Here is a 19,760-nt window from a genome sequence, read left to right as displayed (position 1 = left end):
AAATGAACACATGGACGCGTGGAGAGATGGGATTGAATTTAGGCCTTCAAAGATGGGAAGATTTGAATACAGGAGGAAGATAAAGGAGCAGAGCTGCTTCCCTCTACATAGTATTATAGCCCTAGAAATTAAGCATTTTGATGCCAATTTTCCTTATGTCTAGTTTTTCCCTCGAGTAATAAATTAGATGCTTTTGGTAAGAGCATGAACTCAGATAATTATGACAGCTCTAGTGCCTTCCTTAGAAAGGAGTTGTGTATAAGATCTCAAAACCAACGGTAGGAATTGTAAAGCATGGATATTTAAGCTATGAGGGAAAGAAAAATATCTCATTCAAAATGATTTTATGCTCCCGCGTTTTTTTAGGATTTCCATGAAATGAGTCATGGTTTGCTTCTCATGCTTGAGAACATTGACAGAAGGAAAAATGAAATTGTGCCGGTTGATTCTAACCTTGATGCGGAGATACTTCAGGACCATCTCAAACAGCTTGCGGTAAGATGTGTGGACTTGGACAGCATCTGGTTATGTTATAGTTGGTACTACTTATTTAATTTTTACGTTATAACCTCTTAGTCTTTCTTTACCCCTCATGATTTCCCATCTCTGTGAAGCAAACATGTACATAGAAGATGATATCTATTAGCTTTAGAATCTGGTTCTAAAGCCATTTGCTCATCTAAAAATCTCAGATGGGCTTCATCTTAATTAGCTTGTTTTTATCAAGGCAGCTCTTTGGCAGATTACATTTGTTTTTGTTTGTTGTTTGTTTTTCTGCGGTACGCGGGCCTCTCACTGTTGTGGCCTCTCCCGTTGCGGAGCACAGGCTCCGGACGCGCAGGCTCAGCGGCCACGGCTCACGGGCCCAGCCGCTCCGCGGCATGTGGGATCTTCCCGGATCGGGCCACGAACCCGTGTCCCCTGCATCGGCAAGCGTACTCTTAACCACTGCGCCACCAGGGAAGCCCTACATTTGTTTTTAATTTAAACTGTATGTGTTGAATCTACATCCCAAGAATATATTGGGTAGCTGATAATTAAAGGAATTAGAATAGAGACCGCTAAGACTTCTTAAGAAGAATTAAGTACACGGATTCAACACTAACCTGAGCACCAAGTTTTCTGAAAGCTAAGACAACAAGGGAAACATGATAAGTTAAATGATTTTTATTACCTGACAAAAAGGAAACCAACCAATTCTCAAGGAGCAAGAAACTTTTTCTAGTATTAAATTCAAAAGGAAATTTACAGGATTTCTGTATAGATTCTTATAAAAAGAACTTTGGACAATATAATGTACAGTGTACTTAAGTGATTTTATAGAAGATACAGAAGCATATTTGAGTTCCATTAGGAGAAAATGATTTGCATTTTGTCACTTTCTGTATTTTTAAAATGCTGTTTCTTAACATTTAGCACTCGCACAAACCTAACAGAATTGTCAGCTTTTAGTTTAGTATCATAAAGGTCTTAGAAACCAGGAGGAAATAGCTATGCAGCTGAATTTTTACTAGACTTTTGACCTCAGACCTTAAGTTGTGAGTGATGAATCACCCATATATCTTTTTAAAAATCTTGAATAGATATCTGAGTATACCTCCACATACTTGAGTTTTTCTATATTTATATGTTAATGTTTTACTTCTCTTTTTAAAAGAATAGCTTATGTCTCATTTGCGTAACACTTTATATTTTAAATACTTCAACATACATTCACCAGTTTGAACCTTCCAGTAATACTTACTGTGGACCCGGCAGGAATTAATGTCATCATTTTACCAAATGAGAAAACTGAGGTCAGAAAGATTCAGGGGTCTTATAGGATACATTCTGGCAGAGGCAGGCTTAGAACGGAGGTCCCTGATTCCCAAATGTCATGGGCTGCTGTATCCGTCCTTGAGTGAGCACGGCATTCTGATGCCCAGGTCTGATTGTCCACTAAGTTAAAGTGATGTCATTGTGCACCTTTGGAACTTTCTCGAATTATTGAAAATTCTTAGAAAAATATTTCTTATGATATTCGTAGCAAATAAGGCAGGAGCTCTTGGAATCCCAGCTCAAAGTGGCCTCGCTGCAAGACATGTCTCGCCAACTATTGGTGAACGCTGAAGGCACAGACTGTTTAGAAGCCAAAGAAAAAGTGCATGTGATTGGAAATCGGCTCAGACTTCTCCTGAAGGAGGTCAGTCGTCACATCAAGGAGCTGGAGAAGTTATTAGACATGTCAAGCAGTCAGCAGGTAAGCTCTCAACAGACGCCATTGTGTAGCATGTCCTACAGGAGACCAAACAAGCATCATCTTTATCCATTTTAGAGACTCTGAATGTAGTACTTGTGAGACTAGAGTGTCGCCTCTCAATCACTGCTCTTATAAGTCTGGCTCAAAATTAAAAAGTAACTCAAAAACTTTTATAATAGGACACTACTTTTGATTCTGTTACATCCAGAAAACCTCCTGTAATTGTTACTGCTAACACTATTACCACCACTACTGTGGCATTTTATTTTACCCAGTTTAAGAATTCATGTGCTTTCAGTAACACTGCGAGAGTAGGTCACAACCAGTTGTTGCACATGAGTTTCATATTCAAACCTTAGAAGGTATGAAGTCTCCTTAGCTGGCGGTTAAATCATACAAAATGTTCAATGTTCACTTTTATTTGTTTATCTATTTATTTGTTTATCTGTTATTTATTTTTAAATTTACTGTATCGTGGTAATATTGTTGGTTTTAAGAAATGCATTTGCAGGTAAGATTTCAAACATTCAATTGTGAAATCCTGTTATGAACACACAAACATGTTGCAGGCAAAAGAACCACCTACTCACAATAACAGCGGTGCCAGCAACAATACAGTTTCTCTGATGCTAAAAGGCAGGCTCCTGGGTGACTGACAATCTTTTGTTTCTAACTCAAATGATTTGGTTTCTCTCCCGCCTGAGCACCCTGCAGCTGTAAGGCAGATTCCTTTACCCCCTTCACTTCAACCCATTCTCCCGTCCATGTCATTAAGAAATAATAAAGCTCCAAGCGGCCCAGTAATAACAAAGCTCCACCTGTATTTTCCAGAAGGGCCAAACTCACAACCTGGAAAGCCCAACACACTAGAAGTATTAGGTTCTGTTCTTCCTGCGGTCATCTGATTCTGTTTTTCCCAGGGAATGGGTTGAGGGATAGATAGGGATGGGGTGGGAAGTACTTGCAGATCACAAAGCCATCGTGGCTCTGGGACATGGAATCATTAAGAGAATCTATTTCCCACGTAGGATTTGTCTTCCTGGTCTTCTGCTGATGAACTGGACACCTCAGGATCTGTGAGTCCTACATCAGGAAGAAGTAGCCCAAACAGGCAGAAAACGGTAACTTTCCACTGGTCATTTTCACTTGGCCCACGGGAGGGACCACTGGGGCGTGACAGTCTTGGTACCTCACGCAGCGTCCACGGGCTCTCCCCTTGCAAAGCAGGAGTCCCCCTACAATGTGGGGTTGTCACACAGTGACGCAGAGAAGCTCTGTTTCCTCAGCCCTGCCTCAAACCCTCCCCACATGCACTCAGGAATGGAAAGAGCAGTTCTGTTTTTCAAAAGAATCAGGTTCAACGTTTGGTTGGTATGCAGGGAGGCAGATTATTTTTCGTGCTCACAGGGCCATCTCTAGAGCAGTGCTCCCTTGTCCCTTTGGTGGCCCCTCCCTTCAAACCCCCTCCGCCACAGTCCACCCAAAAAAAAAGTAGGCTCCACTTAAAAGCGTGCCTCAGCCAGAGGTGGACAAAACTGTGAGCATCTCATGAGACCATTGAGTTTATAAGACAAATGGAGGTTCTGTTGACCCTCAAGCAAAGACACTCCCGAAGGTGGTCTTGAAGGTTTGGGGGCGATCGCATTGCCCCCAGAGTGGCAACAACTCAAGGTGACTCACCCACCAGGCCTGTCGGGGGGCTGTCTCACTGGCACACAATGAGGAGAAAAAGACCAATTTGACCCCTGCTACCCTCTCTACCTTGATTTCTCTGTGATTAGAAGCTTGTTTTCCGTTTTGTTACTTTTTTTGGTCTGGCTTTATGATTATATTCATTTTTATTATCATTCCATTTTCCTTAGTTTTTAGAAGTATTGGTTTCATTTGTACTTTTCTTGTTATAAACACTTAAGTTCTATGCTGGTAAATGTTATTATCTTTTTAGGATTGTTTTTTACTACATTCACTAGTTTCCTATAGATCCTAGTTTAAGAATGTGAAGGAATACTGGCTTTTCGAGTCAAATTTTAGGTTTAAGTTAAATAAAACTTGAGTACTTAACTTGTTGGGTCTTCATCGCTCTACACAGAATAATCTCACACTGCCATTATTTTTAATCTACCAAGAATTTTAATATTGTTCTAGAAGATGAAAAATATGTAAGGTATATTTGAAATACATGGCACGGCGTATTGAATTTTTTATTTATTATAAGTAAATATACAGAGATCTTTGGCTAGTGTGGAGTCATTTGTGTTTCTACCGTGAAAAGTGAGGGAAATATACCCATTGTGGTGTGAATGCGCAAACCGCCGTGTTTCTTCAATGATGTATAATATAGATGTAAATTGATTTCACTTCTTCAACAAAAGAAAAGCCAGTTTCCTTGATTCATGGGTACTGATCATTTCATTTGATTTGTATTTCCTTTGCTGAACTTTTAGTTCAATTTTCATCAGTAGCTTGTCTTTATTTGCCTGGACTGAACATTCTTCTTTCTTTACCCCTGTTCATTGCAAACAGCCACGAGGCAAATGTAGTCTCTCACAGCCTGGACCCTCTGTCAACAGTCCACATAGCAGGTACCTTATTCTCCTGGTTTCCACACTGTTCTAGAACTCCAAGAGGATGATGAAAATTGTCCAGAATTTAGGTAGGCCTATATCTGGTCTGCCTCAGGGTAGTTGAGAAACTACTCATTTAGGTCCACACCCTTGCCTAACAAATTGGAAGAGACTTTTCCAAGTGGGACGTACAAGAAAATCTCAGAGCGTAAAATATTTGGACCCCATCAAAATTTTGTTTAACTGTACCTAGGCCATCTGGGACTCTTCATCCAATGTTTTTTTATTCTGTGTGCTCGTAAAGATTCGATATCACTGATGTCACAGCGCAATTTGATTCATGGCAGAATTTTATCATCCTCTTTATTTCTAGATTTTACAATAAGTCAGGTAATAGATCAGTGAATTATTTTACCATTCCCAGAACCCACACATCTGAATAAAATATACTAACACCCCCAGCTTTTTATTTTATTTTTGTGTTTTATCCAGATTGTGGGTTTTGGACTCTCAAAATGGCAAGTCCTAATTTGGTATTACTTAAAATTTATAAGCCCCTTCTCTCTTCTGCTTATCCTAAAATTTCTCTCCGGCCAGCACACTCAGTCACTCACCTTCCTGACACTTGGCGAGCTCTTTCACTCTGGAAACAAGAGCAGTCAGTGCCCCCGCCCCCCCCCCGGGGACCTCCAGAGAGCCTCACAGCTGCCACTCTGCTTTCTGCCTGGCTTCCAACAATCCCTGTCTCTGCAGTTAGCAGTGCTTTGCCTTCTTCGTTGTCGGTGTGATGTCTGTGCTCCCTGGCCCTTCCACTAATCAGTTCATGTTTCCCCAGACAACTTTCTAAAAATGGAAATACTGTCCTTGGAAGCAGCTTCCTTGCTCCAGTCATGAGCAGTTCACTGTTAAAATAGTTTGCCCCTCTGGAAACTTACCACCACTGAGCCGGAATCCCAATTCCTGGAAGGAGGGTGGGGCATGAGGAAGCGTAAACAAGCCCTGAGTAATAGTTTTAGCTTTCCAGCTGTGTGAGGAAGGGGCTGGCCTTTGCATCTGGTTTCCACTCAGCTGCAGTAATGCAGAACGGATTTTGATGTGATTTCTGGTTTTAAGCTTCCCTCCACTATGTTTTGCTTTTTTTTTTTTTTCTTTCCCTTTGGTTTGGTTTGAGGACAATTTTGTGGGGCTTTTTTTTTGTCCATAACAAAATATCAATAATGAAACATGAATGGAGAAAAACTCACAGGGATTTTTGAAGATAATGACGGGCTTCTCCAGGTGCTCTGATTTTTTCTTAGCCCCCGACAAGAAAAGACATCGTGTACTAGAGGCAGATCACTGCTTTATGTAGTACGTCTGCTCACCACAAATTGCTGATGTGCCGTGAACAGAGATGGGGCACGTCCCCATAGCGTTCCTTCAAGGACACCAGAGAGCCATTCTGTGGTTGACATAAATGACGGTGATGAGAAGGGAGAAAGCTCTTATGTTATTATGCGATGTCAATAACAACCACAGCTCGGTTCCCGGATTTCCCCGATTCTTTCAGACAGTCACACGGCCTTCTGAAACGTCAAAGGCCTCGTTTCTCAGGGCAGCAACTGCTTCAATATTGTCTCTTAATGGGGCTTTGCAGCTCGGACAGCCACGTTCTCACTGTGACATCCGCAAGGCGCCTTTCACCTCCGCTCTGTCCAGCACTGGTTATTAACATCTTTCTGAGCACACAGCATGATGTTCACTTTGCTGCTTACAGGACCTGGAATACAAACGATCTTCACCTGAATGGCCAGCTTCGGCAAACAGCTTGGCAGACGGGTTGTGGTTGAACGTTCTTGGACTTCTTAACTCCTTGGCACCTCTGTTTGGGGTGCGCCCACGTGGGCAATGACACGGAGAGTCTGCTGGGAAAGAATTAACTTCACTCACAATCCAGGCTGTCACGGTGTTCCTTTACATTGAAACTTGAGATGACCTTGCGTTTGATCTTGCACTGGTCCAGCAAACTTGAAAGGTTATTGCAAAAGCACAAACAGTTTAGAATGTTGACCCCAGCGATCTGCAGTGGGAACATTTTAGGCATATATTCTTCCTGAGAGGAAAGAGGCTGAGTTGAAAGAAACTGGGTATTAGTTTGAAGGGAGGGTTCTTATATTATTTTTGTGGTTTAAAGTCAAATATTAATCATATCAGTTACTTGCCTGCTGTATATTTCATATTGATTCTACAGCTGCCATTCTGTGTTCTCTTACATAATATTCTAAGCCTACATATGGATTGATGCCAGTGTTTACAGAACACCTACTATGTTTAGGCCCTCGGCCCACAAAACTAATACAGTATGGTTCCCGTCATAAAAAACTTGCAATATGTCATAATCTAGAGATCCCCTAAATCAATTACAAGGAGCTTCCCAAGACTCCTTAAAATTCTAAACATTTGAAAAACATCTGAAAGTATACATTCATAATAACAATCCATAATTTTTTTTTTTTGCGGTACGCGGGCCTCTCACTGCTGTGGCCTCTCCCCTTGCGGAGCACAGGCTCCGCACGCGCAGGCTCAGCGGCCATGGCTCGCGGGCCCAGCCGCTCCGCGGCATGTGGGATCTTCCCGGATCGGGGCACGAACCCGTGTCCCCTGCATCGGCAGGCGGACTCTCAACCACTGCGCCACCAGGGAAGCCCCACAGTGGGGCTTTTGCATGTACACCAGGGCCTAACGCTAAACACCATTCAGTTTCTTGTGGAATTTTTTTTCTAAGTCTTTTCTGTCAAACTCCACCCTGGGGATTTATTTATTCAAAGCTCTCAAAGCACCTCAGCCTAAAACAGCCGTGCCCCTGGGGCAGGCTGGACACCCAGGCTGAGGACAGGTATAGGGTAAGGCTCCACTATGTTTCTTTTATATTTTGAGGTCTGCATTCCCAGTGTTTCCCGGGACCAAGTCAGACACTTTAGAAAATGCATCACCTCTTTGAAAGCACTGCTATAAATCAGGAATATTTCCTTGGAAGGAAAGGCTGAATCCAGCAAAATCCCTAAGGTTATGTATGAGTCATCACACCCTTGCTTTAATAATACAGATAAATAAGAATGATAAGTTGCTGACATTTATTTAGCACTTAGCGTGTTCTAAGCACCATGCTAAGCGTTGTATATCTGTTACCTCATTTAACCCTCCCAACGTGTTCATTCCCAATTTTACAGACAAGGACACCAGGGATTAGAGGCATGAAGGTGTAGAATTTTTTTAAAATTCAATTTTATTTATTTTTTTATACAGCAGGTTCTTATTAGTCATCCATTTTATACACATCAGTGTATACATGTCAATCCCAGTCTCCCAGTTCATCCCACCACCACCACGACCCGCCACCGCTTTCCCCCCTTGGTGTCCATACGTTTGTTCTCTACATCTGTGTGAAGATGTAGAATTGGAAACCAGGTCTCTCTGACTCTGGATCCTAGCTTGTTAACCACTCCTCCTCCATTAGGGCTCCTAATGGGTGGGGTACTTTAAACAACAGTTCCAGGGCTTGGGCTACCATGGGTTGCCTGAGATAGCTTAGGACCAGCCAGAATGTTCATCTTGGAATAAAGAGAGGCAAATCCTAAGTTGATCCTGGGAATTTGTCTTCTGAACCACATATCCAGGGAATAAAGACCATTCACACAGGAACAGGCAACACGATCGTAGACAACCTGATATTTCCTGACAAAAAATTTCTGTTCTTCTACTGCCAGTGTTTGCTAACAAGTAGCAAAATGAATTGAAAGTGTCTTTTCATTTGTATAAATGATGTATGCACAGAATTAACTCATTTTATTTCCTTGATGATGTAAAATTTTTGAGATGAGCCACACTCCACGTGCACACTCTTTAGGCTTCTCACAACCCTTGGCCAGACTTTCTTTCCTGTGGTGTGTTCGTATGTGCGGCCCCCTCCCCTATAGCCATCTTCTCCCACAACTGTACGTATTTTAGGAAAGAGATGAAACAACACCTGGGCAATTATTAACCCCCAAATTTGAATGAGTGAGGGGAGTGAGAAAGATAATAAAATAAATATTCACTTGTAGAGAATAAGCATGTTTTTGCTGGACAGGATTATCTGAAATATCTCCATTGATTAAGTTCCTTAAGTAAGTTCACACATTTAGTTTTCTCTATCGACACCATCTCTACTGCATCTATTTGTGGAATAAGGCCATTGGAAAGTGATGAGTGACGGCTCAGTGAGATGTCTTTGTTCTTCCCCTTGTCAAATTTCCCAAGACTTGAAACTTACGTGATTTTAGGTCAGTAGATTAAATCGTAAAAGTACCCTTTTACTTAGTATCATTAACCTGTTAGTACTAGAAACTCTAGAACAGGCTTACCCTAAGCGGAAGCAACTTTGGGCTTATTGAAACCTTGGTAATTGCCCCAAGCGGGTGACATTTTTTTTCAGTAGAACAGTTGGACATTTCCAAGACCAGTCAGCTGCATGGAAGCTCACTAAGGACTGTGTGTTCCCTTTGTCTCTATCTCAGCCCATTATTTCTCCCCAGGTTGGCATTCTTCAACGTTAGAAAGCACACGCTAATTAAATTTTAATACGGAATGCTCTGATGCTGTTAAATGTGCCATGTCCTTCAGCAGACTTCGCAGCCTCTGAGCCCGTATTCCAAAGATGGTGACCTTTCTAGCTTTTCTCAGGAGTGGACTAGTCAGTGTGTAGCCCTTGATCTTTGGCTTTATTGTTCAAAGAAGCTAATAATTGACAAAGAGGGGCTATTCAGCTCCGTCAGTCAGATTGTTACTATCAATTATATGCATAAATCTGCCCATCACTAATGTCCTTAAGTGTCTCCTAAAGAAAAAGAGTCAGTCAGAAATCTCCCTTATTTTATTTAAATACCAAATAATAAAGAAACGTGGAGCTCTCTTTTGTGCTTCTGTTATAACTCAGACAGGTGACAGGTGGAGAGTATTTTTTTCCAGGGCATATATTCAGGTCAAGCAAAAGATGTATTGAAGGAAGATTCAATCCAGAGCTCATGGGTAACTATCCCTTCCTTCTCCAGACACTTAAACTGCTGAATTCATAAATTGTTAGAACCAAAAAGATTTTATGATGTTAATGCATCTTCATCTTTTCAAAGGAGAAAACTGAAGGCCAGAGAGACTAAATTACTTTCCCACGATTGTACAACTGCCTCAAAACAAAATGCCCTCGTATCCATATTCTGACTTGATGAAGCTTTATGGTTAGAGGCCTTTATTTTAGACATGAGGAAACCACTCACCTCCAAGTATTTTAGGATACAAGTATTGTCTTCTTTGCTTCTATATGTGAGATACGTGTGACATAAATATGACCTGGATGCCCTTCATTTATGTCACCAAACAACAAAACATAACAGAGAGCACAGTAGGCAGGGACTCTGGAACCCTGAGTTCCGGCTAGAGCTCTTCCTTTAGTGGTGGATTTTGGGCCGATTTACTCTATTTATAAAGCTCAAGTTCTGGGAGTTAAAATACCAGAGTTGAAATCTGAATTTGCCGCTTGCTAGCTGTATAACCTTGAACTGGTTCCCTTACTTTTCTGTACCTCATTTACATCGGCTCTAAAATGAAGGTGACGAGCGCGCTGAGGACTGTTGTGGGAATTAAGTGAGAGAACCCAAGACAAATGCTTTTGTCGCCCAGCAGTTAGAGGATCAAATGTGAACGCTCCTTAGCTCTTTACCTACAGAAGTAAAGATGGATTAGATACTCTCTAAGGCCTTATCTCAACACAAATATTTTACAATTAGGTGAACTAGAGAAGTTTCTATTTAACAGGTATGTGACATAACTTCTTTTATGCTTTAATATATCATCACAAAATATACAGTTTGTCCTGTTCAGCCCTTTGGGAACAACTCATTGGTCTTAGCATAGGACAGTTAATCAGTTTGACCACTAGATGGCGATTGAACTCTGGTGGCCTCCCAGTTGGCAGACTCTTCACCCTGACCAATCAGTAGAAGACGTAAAATGTATAAACAGAACTTGCAAGTTGGAAGACCGTTTAGTCTAATTTGAAGGATTTGAAGAAGAGCTTGTAGCATAGAGGTGAAGTGAGCTGTTCAAGGTTTGTAGACCAGAAAAACACAGTCCCAGTTCAGGCCAGGGATTTGTTTTTTCATCACACTTCGAGCTGCAGTAGAAATAGCATGGTACGCGGCTGCTCAGGGCTTCTCGGGGCCAGTCTAGTCTGTTCGTCTCACGTATTTCTTGGTAGTTTAATGAAGGAGTTTTGAGTAGTCCCTCTGTTGCCTTTTATGGGGATTATGTCTGTTTTTTATTTTAACATTTATTTTCTTTGGTGTCACTCCTTATCCCTCCCTGATACCAGTGTAATCTGTCTTCAGAAATTAATGGCTAGTAACGTAGCTGGAGACATAGTGTTTTCTTATGAGAGAAACGTACAGAGTAACCAGTACAGTTTTCACACCTTCGTATTTCCCCAGTGGCCTCACGTTCAATGTTCTTACCATTAAACCATTAGAGAATTCCTACTAGGTGTGGGGCAGTGGGTCCACTTGTACACGTATTCTTTTTGCTTCTGCAGTGTTGTGTGTGTATGTGTACAAAATTCCTCCTGTAGATAACATTGCTTTCCTCATCTTTTCCACTAGTAGCAAAACATTCATGGATGCTCACAAAGAGAAAACAGTGCCCCCTACTGAGAACCTACTTCCATTTTCAACATTTCCCAGGCAGTCTTCCTTACGAATTCTGAAATTCATGGTTCATCTCTAAGGCACTGTTTCAACGTAGATGCGGAAATTAAAGTAGATAGGAGAACTTGGAACTTGGAACTTCCCAAATTCACAGAGCTAGGGATAGAAGGGTCAGCCTGGAATGGGTGTCATTCAGCACCAGGGATCTGTAGACTGGCTCCACTGTCATCCTTGTTCTTACAGCTTTGGAACCCACTAATGTCAGTGCCAGTTGCTGATTCAGTGCAAGATGAAACCAGGGTATACACTAAGAATAATTCAACCCTGTGGGTCTGTGCAAAATGACCGCAGCTGTTCTTGTCTTGCTGCATGGACTTTGGCACATCCAGGACGGCTAGATGGGAGGGATGCCTTGTATCGTCCCGACAGCAACTAATTTTGCCTGATATTCTTAAACCAAAAACGTACTGCATCAAACATCCACATTTTAATGATCCCGGATCTACTTCATTTATGCTGGTAGAGTGTGTGTGGAGCAGTTTTCTTCGTTGATGGAAAATGTTTTACCAAATTACGGGGTGGAATTTGAACCCAATTAGTTACCTTTAGTTGACTAAATGTCGATTTTTCATCAGTGCATTTTCCAGACAGCGCTTCCTTTGGTGGTGGGGAGATTACCTGGGTTTACTGGCAACTAGTTGCCAGGTTGGGTTGTGTTCAGCCTGACCCTTTAGCTTCCAGGAAGGTGAGGAAGCAAAAAGCAGCGTCCATCCAACATTTGAGATATTTGAGTCATTGATGTCGATTCTTCTCTCAGGTCCATAAAAGGTGGCTCCGATTCCTCCCTTTCTGAGCCTCAGCCAGCCCGGTCCGGCCGAGCTTTCCTGTTCAGAGTCCTCCGAGCGGCTCTTCCTCTTCAGCTTCTCCTGCTGTTCCTCATTGGGCTCGCCTGCCTAGTACCAATGTCACAGGAAGACTACAGTTGCGCCCTCTCCAACAATTTTGCCCGATCATTCCACCCCATGCTCAGATACACCAATGGCCCTCCTCCACTCTGAGCCAGGCGGTGCCATCTGTAGCAGTGCTGGTAGCATGAGGGGATTCGGCCAAGGGCAATCCCAAACTAGCAAAGAGAGGACCTGAATCTTGGCGGATGCCCTCGGCGCGGCAGCTGTAGCGCACCTCCGTATCCCCTGTGTGCACATCATGGCTTCGGAGGTGATGATAAACAATGACAGGAAGAGAGCAAATAGATGCAGACGGTCTGGAAGATATTCTGTGTGAAACTGAGCCTCAGCACTAAAGAGATTCAGGACCTCCACTGTTCCCTGGACAAGTGACCTCTGGGCCTTTGGTGCATGCTGTGCACACCCAGGGACTTCCAGAGACCATGTGGGCAGCTTCCCCACAGTGCGCTCCGTCCCCTCAATAAATGATGCTACCTGAGCACCATGTCGGCATCCAACAACCTACCCGTCAACCAGCGCTGAAGAGCTTTGAGAACCTTGTAACATACGGTTTTTAAGAGCTTATGTGACAGCTTTTTTACCTTGTTTTTCTTTGGGGCATGATGTTCTAACCTTGCTTTAGAAGCACATGCTGTAAATCTAAAAGGCACTTTTTTTAAAGGTATAAAGAAAAGTGGGATGTAATAAAATCATGGGAGGCTTTATGTGGAAAAAAAAGTCGAATGTTATAGTAAAAAAATGATATTTATGTATGTACAGTTTGCTAAAGCCACATTTTGTTTGTATCCATTTCTTTGCATTTATTATAGAGATTATGAAATATTTTGTCTGTGCTTTTTTTCTCCCTAAAGAAATGATTCTACATTTCCCTATTAAGCAGGCACTTATGAGAACGCAACCTAAATGATCATTTTTGGTGGAATAAATGAAGCTGAAACATAAGTATATATTAAAGGAAAAGGATGAATAGAGGTAGTGTGTATTTAGACATAGAGGACTCCGGATGATTCCTTCTTCCTTCTCCTTCCACAGCCAGTCACATCTCACAGACTCTTGCTTCCCAGCATCTTTCGTATTCTCCTTTCTTTTCTGTTCTCATTGCACAATTGGAAGAACCTCCTATAATCTCCTGACTGAGGCCCCTTCTCCACTCCATCCCAAGGGTACCAAAAAGCCATGTGAATACCCCTGAAGCATTCTTCTGGTCAGGTCCCTTCTTTGCTCCAAAATCTTCTGTTTTCGTTGTCTAGCAGAGGAAATACAATTGTAGGCAATCATTCGAGTCCAACTACAATCAGATTTTATTCTGTCCCTCCGATCTTGCCAGCTAGTGCCCCTCATGGAATTGTTTGGTGCTCGTGGCATTTTAATCCACCATTTAATAATTGGAGGGAGAGGATTTATATAAAGTCCACGTTTCAGGTTTCTCTTGAGAATGGAAAACTCATGTGTCCTGGACGCACATTCCCACGTGACAGTAATTGCTGGAGTGACATGGCTGCTGTCCCTTGAAGAATAAGAGACAGTTACTACATTTGCATGACTATCCTATCAGCCTCTCTCATCGCCTGTACCAGCCTAACTCCCGGAGGTATTTAGTTTACAAATCCTGCTCTAAATTGAGAATTTAAACCAAACTGGGGTACTCAGAATTACCTGGAACTGCCTTCCATAGTTTCCATGATGTTCATAGCCTGAGTGCCTTCTCAGCCAAGTGTCTCGAGGTTGTTTAGGCTTTCTGATTTCTGGACTCGCTGCAGACCTTCTAAGTCAGTCTGCTCAGGGAAGATCAGAGTTGAGATGTTCTTTTCTAAAGACGACAAACCTGTGTGTAACGTTTCCTGTCTTCCTGCTTCTGGAAAGGCTGTGAGCAGTGGTGGAGACTGGAGTTGAAGGATGCCCGGCACCCTCATCTGAGATGGTCCCTCTTCAGGCCTGGCTCTTCCCTTGCTTCCCTGTCACCCCGGCTCCAAATACCTGGAGGTCCTGGTCTTGCTTCTAGAGCAATCCAGCCCTTCAAGAGACACACATTGCCATGTTACAGAAACCACCACACAATGAGACATCGGTCCTGGTGGAGGCCAGCACAAGGACACTTCAGAGCCACTTCTCCACGTGGCAATTAACTGACTACGCATTTCCCATCACTGAAAAATTAAATGTTAAATGTGGCTGAGAAAATAGCGCGGCTTTGATTAGGAAAAACTCTTAGAGTCCCATTTGTGCCTTTCTAAAACCCCTGTGAAACACTCAACAGAAGGCAAAACGTGCATTTCTATTAAATTTTTTGAAGACTTAAACAAAAGAACATTGGAACAGGACAGAAGTGGGAAGCCCCGGTGAGTGTAAGCATTAAAGCCATGAGATACTGGCTTTCCCCAGATGATAACACACGAGTCTAGCGAGGACCGAGCCAGCCACAGAAGAGACTAGGGTTTCTGTCTAGAGCTCACACAATCTCCCGTGCTTAATGAGGGAGGGGACACAGTACCATTAGGAGCATCCTCGCCTGTGCCTGCAGCTTCCCAGGCAACAGAGAGAGATTGTGGTCAACAAAGGCTTTGTGGACGAGCAGGGGGGTTTGAAAGAATAATCAGGGGCTAAAAGGACACTGATGGCTGTTTAAAAGGCCCTCGCTTCCGGGTAAGGGCTGTCCGGAGCCCTGCTGTGGCCTGGAGATAGGGAGTGATGTCCTCAGAGAGTGGTGGGTGAGGAAGGGCGAAGAGAGGAAGGGTAGGATTGATAATACCTTGGTAATGAGATTTGCGCAAGCAAACAAAAAACATTAGAAAAGCTGAGGAAAGGGAAAATCCATAAAGCTAGGATGGAGAGAAAAAAAAAAAAAAGAGTTGGAAACTAAAAGTAATGATTTACTAAAGAGTCCAGGGAGGAGTGAAAGGTTTCTGTGGAAACTATGCCCGGGGAGCAGGAATGTTGCCGCCTGGAAAATGGCGCGGCGGCAGCTTCCCTTGTTTTTGTGAGAAGTGAGAAGAGATGCCTTCAAAAGGCTAGGATGGGTAGTTCAGGAAGCTGAGAGCTGAGATTTACTGTCAAGAGGCAAGTTGGGGTAGGCAGGTTTACAGCCCATGCCCTGGGGCCAAATATTAAGAAATTAGAGCTACAAAATTTTATTGGCAAGCCACTTAAGAGATCATAAAGCAAAGAAACATGGAGTGAATTGATTTATAAGAGCCGATCATGGCTAGAAAAGCAGGGTCTCCAGCTGGTCTGGATGGACCTGAAAGCAGTCCCAATAGCTGGGTTCTCTGCCCCCGCCCACCAGTCCACCATCACCATCCCCAAATGTACCCATAGGGAATTATACGGAAGTAAAATATTCTCAGAGGATATGCTGAATAGGACCAGAAATGCCCAGGAAGTGCGGCATCCACTCAGATCACAAGAATGTATTGAATGCCCACCATGGTGGGGCAGGAACTGCTCCAGACTCTTCCGGCGTCAAGTTTCAGCTGGGATCTCATCCCTTCCCGTTTAATTACCCATTAAAACGTCATCACTGGGCCTTTGATGTACAGGAGCCTCTGTATTTTCCTCCACCAATTATGTCCTGAAACTTGGGGTGAAGGATAATGCGGACACTTGAAGGGAACAAACCGAAACAATCTCTAATTTAGAGGAGAAAAGGGAGATTAAACCTGCCAAGTCTCTTCATTTTCTGTCAGCAAATTTCCCCTCCTTTTAACTTCTTTGTCACCTGGCTTACGTTATAGAGGGATGCGTTTCTGAAGAGTCTGTGGAAATGGGGCAGGTGGAGTGGTCTTCACTTTCTGGCTTAGTCACGTGCAGCACGAAGATGTTAATTCGGGTGTTGAGAGCAGGTGTTTCACCAAGAGTGGTCATTTCAGTTTCAGATTTAATAATATATTGTGATAACCATGGCCCACTGTTGTACCTAAAGTAACCCAGAGACGATGAAACTTAAAAGGAGTGACTTTTATTCTTCGGTTCCTGGCTTCTCACTAACCTCTCCCTCAGAGTTTTAAAATATCCGCCAGGAATGCATTGGGGACTGCCACAGAGGGGCCTCACCTGGGGGAGGAGACCCTCATTCAGGTGAGTGAGTGAAGGAACTGGGTGAATGGGGGCACTTCTGGTAGCCTTTGCTAAGCAGCCTTCTCTGCAGAGAAGCAGAGCGCTCCTCAGATGGGGGAGGGTTTCTGTTGGTTATTGGGCAGAAGGTGGGGACCAGAGGAACTCACTTGAACTCTGTGATCAGTCAGGAGCATCTTGAAAGGCTAAGGAAGTTGGAAAGTTGAAAATGGCTAATGAAAACCAGGGCGATACACTGTAACCCAGACTGAACAACGAGGAACATTTAATCTGGGGAGCCGAGGAAGCCAGTGGGACTTGGATATAATCCTTCTAAAATATGAAGGTCACAGTAACATGAATCAGACTTGCAATTTTTTTTTTAACCTGTTACCTAATACAGAAGCAGCATCATAACCGAATGTGAAAAGCCCAATTGTATCAGGAGAAGAAAGTCCTTTGTCAGCTGCGTGGCAGATGACTACATCTGATGCCACAGGTGGTCAAGAAGAAATCCAGAATCTCCCAGAGGAGGTCGCGTGAGGGCCTCACAGATGTGCGTTCCCAGCCCAGGCCTACACCCCGCGGGAGACATTCTTGAAGCAGTTGCTGGACTCAGAAGGTGAAGCTGCCAGACAGCTGCCAACATCGAGGACAGTTCAGGCAGCTACCCCAACCGCAAGCCACCTGCACAGCTCACGCCCCACCTCCACCCCACACCTCCCCGTGGGCTTCACAGGTTGACCAGAAACTGTAGGCATGATGCGTCATGCTACAAAGCAGTCCGTCCAGGCCAGTGGTTCCCAGCGGTTCCCAGTGTGGTCCAGATCGGCAGCATCAGAGTCACCTGGAAACTTGTTAAGGACGCGCCACTTTGGGCTCTAGGGCTGGGCTTCTGAGCCACCGCCTGCCCTGGGTTTCCTCGTTTTGGGACCAGCTGCCACAGTGGCGTGCTATGTAAACAGTCTTCCCCACCGACTTGTAATGTCAGCTTCATTGAATAATAGGTTTCTATATAAAACTGGATTTTTATTCTGGACTCTATCTTGTGTTCTTGATCTATCTTTCCATTGTTGTCTTAATTATAGCAGTATATAGTATAACTGAGTTTAGTAATGATGGATATATGCAATTATATATAAATAAAAGCTATATAATAAATAATATTAATAGATGGTATACATAACTATTAATTCGCTATAAAGTATAGTAGCGTATATTAGTTACTTTGTTATAAGTTTTCATTCTTCTTAGGAAAAATCCCATTTCTTTCTCTTTTTTATATGTGTCTATTTTAAAGGCTAATTATTAAAAAAATCAAGTATTTGAATTACAAAAGATTCTCTTCTTTTCTAAAGAAAAATGAACCGTTTCCTATGTCCCTCTCAATTATCTCCCAATTTGATGTTACTTTTCTATGCCTTTTGATTTTCTTATTCAAACAGTGTACACATGTGTTTTTAAAAACTGGATCTATTCTTATTGTTCTGTGACTTGCATTTTTCACCGAACAATACTCCACAGACATATCTATACATATGTGTCTATCTCCTCTGCATTGGACATCTCAGTATCTTCTTTTCAACAGTTGTTTCCTTGCAGGTTTTTGCTGTTTAAACCATGCTGCGTGAATCGTGCTTGTAGGCATATGCACGCATGTCTTTGTGTAGTGCTGCTTTTATTTCCCCCAGTTGCCTTGTTCAAGGTGGAATTACTGAATCAAAAAGGTATGTATACTCTAAACTTTAATAAATTCTGCCAGATTATTTTCTAAAAAGTGGTAATGATTTACAGTCCCACCCATAATGGAGAAGAGAACCCTTTTCCTCAGACCCTCCCTAAATCTAGAGCAGTGGCTTCCAAATTATGGGAATTCATCCCAAATTATTAATGTTCAAATTCTGTACATTAAAATCTTTCAGGGGGCATTTAAAAATGTAGAACCCCAGGCCTTACCCCAAACCAATTAAATCATTGGTCTCTGGGTATCAGTATCTGTTTGAAGTTCTCTGGGTGATTCCCTTGTGCCAAAGGTCTGGAATAGATGTTATCCATTTTCTAAAATGTTGCCCAGTTGAGGCAACATTAGCTCATTGTTTTTAAAATGTGCATTTCCATGACCAGTTTATATGACAGGTTTGTTCCAGTTATGTTACCTGTGTGTGAAGCCTGTTTTATTCTCTATTTTTCCACTGTTTTTTCTTTTTTATGCTATTTCTAAGGAACTGTTTGCATATTAGAAAATTAACCCTGTACATCATATCACTTGTCTTGACTTTAGTCACACAAGAAGTTTTAATTTTTTTTATATACTTATTTTTGGCTGTGTTGGGTCTTCGTTTCTGTGCGAGGGCTTTCTCTAGTTGTGGCAAGCGGGGGCCACTCTTCATCACGGTGCGCGGCCCTCTCACTATCATGGCCTCTCTTATTGTGGAGCACAGGCTCCAGACGCGCAGGCTCAGTAGTTGTGGCTCACGGGCCTAGTTGCTCCGCGGCATGTGGGATCTTCCGAGACCAGGGCTGGAACCCGTGTCCCCTGCATTGGCAGGCAGACTCTCAACCACTGCGCCACCAGGGAAGCCCAAGAAGTTTTAATTTTTATGTCATCAAATCTGACAGGTTCTTTTTCCTTTATAGATTCTGGATAGTGTATATTAAGGTGGCCTTTTCCACTCCAAGATTATGCAAATGTTTGCTTGTACTTTCTGCGAGTAGGTCTATAATCTATCTGGAATTATTTTTGTAGTTGCTGTGAAGCAGGGAACTACTTTGTCATTTACCAAATAAATAGATAATTGTCTCAGTGCCAGTCAGGAACAAGACAAGGATACCGCCTGTTATCACTAGTTTTTAGCAACCAAATGTCTGTCAGCACGGGGCTTGTTGAATAAATTATAGTGCATACATAAAGTGTTTACTATAATGCAACTATTTTTAAAAAGTGAGACCAATCTATATTTATTGAGGAAGATGTCTACCATATATTCTTTAAAAAAAGATGTAGAATGGTTTCTATTATATGCCCCCATTTTTTAAAAAGTTTTATTTTATATTGGAGTATAGTTGATTAACAATGTTGTGTTAGTTTCAGGTATACTGCAAATTGATTCAGTTATACATACATTATACATGTATCTATTCTTTTTCAAATTATTTTCCCATTTAGGTTATTAGAATATCGAGCAGAGTTCCCTGTGCTGGTACAGTAGGTCCTTGTTGGTTATCT

At 42.5% G+C, this 19,760-nt stretch overlaps 1 protein-coding gene across 17 annotated transcripts in view; it reads left to right on the top strand.

Annotated features, from left to right (window-relative positions):
* Positions 1–13,306, top strand: part of SYNE1 (spectrin repeat containing nuclear envelope protein 1) — a 454,201-nt gene extending 440,895 nt beyond the window's left edge. For 15 of the 17 annotated variants that reach the window (XM_089922151.1, XM_089922158.1, XM_089922157.1 and 12 more), the window contains 5 exons: positions 367–495; positions 2,027–2,239; positions 3,268–3,360; positions 4,763–4,821; positions 12,334–13,306. In XM_089922151.1, coding sequence (XP_089778277.1) covers positions 367–495; positions 2,027–2,239; positions 3,268–3,360; positions 4,763–4,821; positions 12,334–12,574 — 735 coding nt within the window. In that variant the 3' untranslated portion in view covers positions 12,575–13,306. The remainder of the gene's footprint in view (positions 1–366; positions 496–2,026; positions 2,240–3,267; positions 3,361–4,762; positions 4,822–12,333) is intronic. The other 2 variants (XM_089922163.1, XM_089922162.1) reach the window with 1 other exon arrangement.
* Positions 13,307–19,760: the final 6,454 nt, after the last annotated feature.

Source organism: Delphinapterus leucas, chromosome 12 (genome assembly GCF_059928025.1).
Source record: "Delphinapterus leucas isolate spDelLeu-1000000601 "Yukka" chromosome 12, BTC_Dleu_Yukka2, whole genome shotgun sequence".
Classification (NCBI taxonomy): Eukaryota; Metazoa; Chordata; class Mammalia; order Artiodactyla; family Monodontidae; genus Delphinapterus; species Delphinapterus leucas.
The sequence above is the reverse complement of the archived record's forward strand: the minus strand, read 5'-3'. Positions and strand labels throughout refer to the sequence as shown.